The sequence below is a fragment of the Protobothrops mucrosquamatus genome, unplaced genomic scaffold, assembly GCF_001527695.2.
Source record: "Protobothrops mucrosquamatus isolate PMUCROS unplaced genomic scaffold, P.Mucros_1.0 scaffold2893, whole genome shotgun sequence".
In the NCBI taxonomy this organism is placed as follows: Eukaryota; Metazoa; Chordata; class Lepidosauria; order Squamata; family Viperidae; genus Protobothrops; species Protobothrops mucrosquamatus.
This window is the reverse complement of record NW_015388921.1, coordinates 83,250-90,749: the sequence shown is the minus strand read 5'-3', so window position 1 is coordinate 90,749 and position 7,500 is coordinate 83,250. Positions and strand designations below refer to the sequence as shown.

Genomic DNA, 7,500 nt, shown 5'->3' with positions numbered 1-7,500 from the left:
AAATAGATAGACAGACAGACATATAGATATAGATATATAAATGTTTTTGGCAGTAATAGATAGATTAATAGATAGATAGACAGTCAGATAGATATAGATATAGATATATAAATATTTATGGCAGTAATAGATAGGTTAATAGATAGATAGACAGTTAGATAGATATAGATATAGATATAAATGTTTATAAATGTTTATAATGTTTATAAAAACAAATGTTTATAATGTTTATAAAAACATTTATAAATGTTTTTGGCAGTGATAGATAGATAGATTAATAGACAGATATATATAGATATAGATATATAAATGTTTTTGGCAGTGATAGATAAATAGATAGATAGACAGACATATATAGATATAGATATATAAATGTTTTTGGCAGTAATAGATAGATTAATAGATAGATAGACAGTCAGATAGATATAGATATATAGATATAGCTATAGATATATAAATGTTTTTGGCAGTGATAGATAGATAGATTAATAGATAGAGATATAGATATAGATATATAGATATAGATGAAATATAGAGATAGAGATAGATGTTTTGCAGTGACTGCATTTTTGGCAGTGATATGATATATATATGATATTATATATATGTGTGTGCAATTTGAAGAGCTGGATAAATGTTTGGGGAGCGGGAAGCAGTTCGTTGTCAGTTTGTACAGGCCATTGTGCATTGTGTCTCCTATGCCTCCGAGTGGCAGGAGCACGGGACAAAGTATCAGAAGAAAGGTCACCACGCTCTGCTTAAGGCTTTCTCTTTAATTCGTCGGCTGGAATTCCTGAAACAAGAGTTCCAGTGGACAGACTGGGACTCTCACATTCTCAGCTGATGTCTAGGGAGATTGTCAATCATCCAAGCCCTGTTTGTCCCAAAGATGCTTTTTCCAAAAGGCAACTGGACTTCTTTCAGAACTGAAGAAGCTTCCTGCATGAGAAGCGAAACGTTGTCAAAGGAAAAAAAAACAACAACCTCCAGTTGCCTTTGGGAAAAAAGCATCTTGGGGATTCTCAGCCGATGCAAAATTATAGCTCTGGTTGTCCAGCCTGCCATGAGACTTAAGATAATTCTCTATTTCGTTTTTGAAATCAAAGACCTGTCTCGAGGTCTCTCAGTGAGCCTAACAGAGTAGCTGAAAGTGACTTACTGGAACCGCAGTGAAATGCATAAACAATAAGCCAGGATTGATGGAGATGCCGGCTTAGCAGCAGCAATGAAACCCTCCCTACACATACAAACATTTTCATACATACATAGTGAAGGGATTTTATTATGCTTAAGTTGATATTAGTAATATTGATATTAGTAGTGATATTTTGTAATTATATATATATATATATTCTGAGGTTTTCGCGGGTGTTTGTATGTAGGTCTTTGGTTATTCGGGTTTTCTCCCGCGTAAAATTGGAAGTGTCTTGGCGACGTTTCGACAGTGAGGACAATCAACCAGTGGAACAGCTTGCCACCAGAAAACGTGGACGCTCCATCACTGGAAGTTTTTAAAAAGAGACTGGACAATCACCTGTCTGAGATGGTATAGGTTCTCCTGCTTGAACAGGGGGCTGGACTAGAAGACCTCCAAGGTCCCTTCCAGCTCTATTCTATTCTGTTCTGTTCTGTTCTGTTCTGTTCTGTTCTGTTCTGCTCTGTTCTATTCTATTTTTAAGTTCTTTTGTATTATCTTTTTATATTTTTATTATGCTGTGTGTAAGCCACCCAGAGTCATTGTCACAGTCAGATGGGTGGCATAGAAATTTAACAAATAAATAAATTATTACAACGCACGCAGCCAGGTTGCTTCTGCTGAAGATGGAGTCAAGTGCCACTGTTAAATCCTAACACTGGTGTAGTATTTTTCAAACTTGGTAACTTCAAGATGGGTGGAGCTCTCCTCCCAGAATTCTTATGTACCCCTGGAATATATAGATTTTCTTTTTAACTGAAGTTGGGAAGGCAGAATGAAAAAAAAAAAAACCCTGTTCCCTGTCCAGATCTCTTTCAACCAAAGTTAATGAGACAAGGTTAGTAAAAAGTCAATCCCTCATACCGGTAGTAACACAATCCATCCAAACCAATTACAATAATTCCCTGAGAACATTTGCTTTAGATGTCTATGGAGATTCTCAATCACCCAAGTCATGGTTGTCCTTAAAGATGCTTTTTCCAATAGGCAACTGAATTTTCTTGGTTTTTTCCCCCTTTGAAAACATTTTGCTTGAGCTGGAACTGAAGAAGCTTCCTGGATGAGAAATGAAACTTTTTCAAAGAAAAAAAAAAAACCAAGAAAGTCTAGTTGCCTTTTAGAAAAAAAAAAAGTGCTTTGGAACAGGGGTCTGCAACCTTGACAACTTTAAGACTTGTGGATTTCAGCTCCCAGAATTCCTGACTGAGGAATTCTGGGAGCTGAAGTCCACAAGTCTTAAAGTTCTCAAGGTTGCAGACCCCTGTTCTGGGACATTTGCTTTAGATGTGGTGGCTGAGGAATTCTGGGAGTTGAAGTCCACAGGTCTTAAAGTTGCCAGCTTTTGAGAAACGCTGCTTGAGAACATTTGCTGGGATGCTCTTTGGAAGAGTATTACGTACTGAATGATTTCCATCTGGCTTTGAATATTGTTGGCGTGGCTGTGGGAAGCCTTCGCTGCCTCCCTCAGGACTTCCAAATCCTGTTCGTGGTCCCCGATCAGCCTTTCAATGCTGTTATTAAAAAACAAACAAGCCATAAACCAGGGGTCTTCAAACTTGGCTCTTTTATGACTTGCGGACTTCAACTCCCAGAATTCCTCAGCCAGACACGCTGGCTGAGGAACTCTGGAAGTTGAAGTCTGCAAGTCATAAAAGGGCCATAAAGTAATAGCAATAAGACATCTGTGGTCTAATATGTTGATTATCTATCACCAAGCTTTAGCAGGATCAAGTTAGAAATCTGGAATAAAACAGGGCAAATAGGAAAAAAAATATAATTTGCCATGAGAATATAGTTCCCTCCCACTGTTGTTCTAAAACAGGGGTGTCCTACCTTGGCAACTTTAAGACCTGTGGACTTCAATTCCCAGAATTCCCCAGCCAGCATGGCTGGCTGGGGAATTCTGGGAGTTGAAGTCCACAAGTCTTAAAGTTGCCAAGGTTGGACACCCCTGATCTAAAACTGTCCCTTCTTCCTTTCTCTTGTAACAATGAATGGCTGCTGTACATGCCTTCACCAGAATAATCTAAATAATAATAATAATAATAATAATAATAATAATAATAATAATAATAATAATAATAATAATAATAATAATAATAATAATTAATAATAATAGAATAATCAGTCTCTTTGGGGAAACCCCTGGTTCTTAATTTTATTAAGCAACCTAGGAACTGAGTATCTTTTACGACACAGCTCCCCCAAAATTTTTGATGAGCTTCTTCTCCAAGTTCCATCTCTTAGGAGATCTAGATTGGCCTCTATCATATCTTTCTCAGGAGTAATTCTGATGCCGTGGGAATTTTTTCAACAGATGTTCTTTCAGTCTTTTTCTAATTACCCTCCCACCCATAAATTTAAAAAAAAATAAATTTCGTGCTGCTTTTGCTAAGAGCTGATTAAAACTTCCTGTGGCCATCAAGTACCCTTCTGTCTTTCTGCTTCTCTGTTTATTTTTTATAAAGCTCTAACTTTCTGGTTTTATTCTGCTTTTGACTGACTGCTTCGGATTTCATTGTTTTGTGTGTGTGAAATGTTTTCTTTTTCATAATACAGGTCCTCGACTTACAACCCATTCATTTAGTGACCCTTTGAAGTTACAACTGCACTGAAAAAAAGTGATTAATGAACGGTCCTCGCACTTACGGCCACTGTAGCATCCCCACAGTCAGGTGATCAAAATTTGGGTGCTTGGCACTTATTTATGACAGTTGATTCACTGAACAACCATGGAAAATCAGATGCAACAACTGCCTTTCTTGACAACCGTCATTGTGGTTTGTAAGTCAAGGACTATCTGTGATCTGCTGTGGGAACCTTCTGGATGAGTGGTACGAAAACAATCTAAAATGCATTTAAAATTAAGAAACCAGAACCAGCGTACCTGTCCTGATGTTGCTGAAGCAAAATTTCCGTTTTCGACTGTGATTCTCTTTGCATCATATCCATTTGCTGTTCCAGCTAATAAAATGTCACAAGTTGTTGTTAATTAGACAATTATTCTAATACAGGCAATTATGTAGCATGATATTTTCCTCAGTAATCAAAGCTTTGTGGCCCATTTATGAAACAAGGGGGCTAAGGCAGAGAAGAGGAACAGCCTAACTTTGTTGACTATCTATTTTCACACTGAGACACTGACAATAATTTTCAGGCTGCCTCCGGACAATATTTCTTTTATCTTACTTCTAAGATAAAGATAGCATAAGATGGCCCCTTACTCCTGCTTCCTTGGGCCATGTGCATTTCCAAAGGACAACCTCTCCAAATTCTTAGCCAGCATAGCAAACACTACTAGATACAGTATTAGTGGTTAGAACAGTGTTTCTCAACCTTGACAATTTTAAGGCATGTGGACTTCAATTCCCAGAATTCCACAGCCAGCAATGCTGGCTGTGGAATTCTGGGAGTTGAAGTCCACATGCCTTAAAATTGTCGAGGTTGAGAAACACTGGTTAGAAAATTCAAGAATTTTGTCTGCTTGCTAAAGACTTCCCCCGATGGCCTAAGCTGCTGCACAGACTAGCAGGACATCATTTTAACTATCAGGTACTTAACAGCTCTCCAGATGTGGCTGAGCCGTAATTCAATCTCTATTGGCAAAGGATGCTAAGATTTATAGCATCCTCAGGTCCCTAGGGCAGTGATGGTGAATCTTTTAGAGACCGAGTGTCCCAAAACCGCCGCCGCCCCACACGCCCGCCCACAGGGCAACTCACCACCTCCATGGCTCGCTGCAGATCGCCCAGGTGGCCCAGCAGCACCATGGTGGCCATGCCCTCTGCCCACGTCCCGCAGCATCAACTGCGCGCGACAGGGTGCGAGGGCGGAGTCTTGTCCCTGCTGCCCGGCTGCCATGTCCTTGGCTGCGCTGCTCCGCGTGGGCTGTGCTCAAGGGCGACTCTTCTCTGGGGGGCTGCTGGTGAGGAGGGGGCCGTGGGAGGAGGCAGGGCTGGGGTGACGGCACACGTGCCCACCGAGAGGGCTCTGAGTGCCGCCACTGGCACGCGTGCCTTAGGTTTACCACCACTGCCCTAGGGTGTCTACTCTTGACCTCATAGGTCTCAGCAATTGTCCTGTATCACAGAACTTATAATGGTGCAACATTCTCCAAAACCGAATCAGATCATTTATTCACTTTGCTGGCTGGTCAATTTTCTGTGGAAATGTTCTGGGTTCTGGAGTTTTTCAGCTCTCGGCTTACAAAAAGTGCTTTTTGTCCGTTTGTTTTTCCTTGCATCAGCTAGGAGGCAATCTCTAGTTCATCTCGGTTGATCTCAATCAACCAGACAGAATGGGATTTGATTATCATTTGAATGAGAAACTTCCAGAGCTATAAGCTGGACAAGAAAATTGGGGGGAAAAAAGTCTCTGAGGAAAAAAAGGACAAACTATTTCTTTATTGTGGCCAAGAAAACGACAAAGTTGTGTTCCTGAAGTCACCAGGACTTGAACTCAACCTGAAGAAGACTTTTATTTATTTATTTATTTATTTATTTGTTTTTCATGTCATATCGCTGCGTTTTAGTCCCAAAGACTTATCTAACTCATCTTCCTCATCAATCTCTACCGTTCTGTCCTGGAAGATTGACTGTCCTTTGGACAGAAATCTGGGAGACACTGATAATCTGGGCTGTATTCTCTTTATGAAGGAGTGGGGGGGGCGTTTCTAAATTTGATAAATGAAATAAATAAAAGTTTATTTGCTGTGACTTCTAAAAGCCCCAGTGATGGAACTTCTCACGGCCTCTGGGATTCCTAAGAAGTTACAAAATATTTAGAGGGGAATCTAAGGCTAGATAGAGGTTTATTAGTCAGAACAAATACATCTGTCAGCAGGCAGGCAAAAAGGAATTTTCTGAGACTATATATAGAATGTCAACAAGAATATAAGAGATGTGTCTGACATTCTTGTTTACAACAGAGATGCCTTAATTATATCATCATTTTCTGCAAGATGGTAGGAGGACCAAGAGGCATGTTATATTATATATATATAAAGTTTGGCCTTGCATATGTAATGGGTGATTTATAAATAGGTTAACAATTGGATTTCAAATATATCTAATTGGAAATAGTTTCCATTGCCCAAAATGGGAAGCAGAATGAAACTGGTTAAGAATGTGAATCACATACTTGCCACTTATGTTACTGCTTTTTAAAAATTAAGGCCTAGTGGTCTCTCATCTGAAGCAGAACTCTAATGTGGTGAGTAAGTAGATAAGTAGGCTTTACTTTCCTACCGTTAATATGGTTCTGATTGTGGAGTTTGGTCCATGAGGTCTTGGTGCTCTCTGAGTTTGGTGGTTTTCTTGCAGATGTTTCATTATCAAACTAGATAATGTCATCAGTCATCAGGTAACGCTGATGATGTTGCCTAGTTTGGTAATGAAACGTCTGCAAGAAAACCACCCAGCTCAGAGAGCACTAAAGACCCCACAGTTCAAATATGATGAGCTACAAATATGAAGTTAATAACTTTGACAACAAAGGTCGTCAAATGGGACAAATTCATTTAACAACTGTCTTGCATGGCAACAGAAATGTTGGGCTGAGCTGCGGTCATACAGGGAAGACTACCTGTACATTTCCAAATTTGGGGTGAAGATTAGCAACTTAGAGGGCAAATCACGTACTGGAGCAAACTTGGTTTTCAAATGCAACATCTCTGTTTCAAAGTCCTGGAGAATCCTGGCAAAAGCAGCGGGCAGGTAGGAGATGCGGATATTGGCAAAGCTTTCGTATCCATACGTCTTCTGGTCTGGGCCACCATCGTAATGCAGGAGAAGATTGCGGAGCTGTTCGAAGACCTCATCGTGTCCCTGGACCAACTTTTTCAGATATTCAATCTGGCTACTGGATTCCTTCAGCATTTCCTCCTGAAGCAGGCTGGCCGTCTGCAAATCATCCACCGTGGCCCTCAGCCTGCTGTTGTGACCTTCTTGTGATTGAGATTCCTTTCGTCTGCTTATCGGGGAAGAATTCAAACCAAGAAAGAGTGCAGAGAAGAGCAACGAAGAGGATTAGGTGCGTGGAGGCTAAAACATACGAAGAACGGTTGCAGGAATTGGGCATGTCTAGTTTAATGAAAAGGAGGACTAGGGGCGACATGGTAGCAGTGTTCCAGTATCTAAGGGGCTGCCACAAAGAAGGGGGGGTGTCAACCTATTCTCTGAAGCACCTGAAGGCAGGACAAGAAGCAATGGATGGAAACTAATCAAGGAGAGAAGCAACCTAGAAATGTGGAATTTCCTGACAATGAGAACAATAAACCAGTGGAACGACTTGCCTCCAGAAATTGT

At 40.3% G+C, this 7,500-nt stretch overlaps 1 protein-coding gene across 1 annotated transcript in view; it reads right to left on the bottom strand.

The window, feature by feature from the left end:
• LOC107296608 (coiled-coil domain-containing protein 158-like) overlaps nt 1–7,500 on the bottom strand; it is a gene marked incomplete at its 3' end in the record, with an annotated part of 38,418 nt that overhangs the window by 24,228 nt on the left and 6,690 nt on the right. Inside the window, exons 5-7 of the mRNA XM_015825954.2 lie at nt 6,835–7,162; nt 4,083–4,159; nt 2,596–2,706 (exon numbers count right to left, since the gene is read on the bottom strand). Coding sequence (XP_015681440.2) covers nt 2,596–2,706; nt 4,083–4,159; nt 6,835–7,162 — 516 coding nt within the window. The remainder of the gene's footprint in view (nt 1–2,595; nt 2,707–4,082; nt 4,160–6,834; nt 7,163–7,500) is intronic.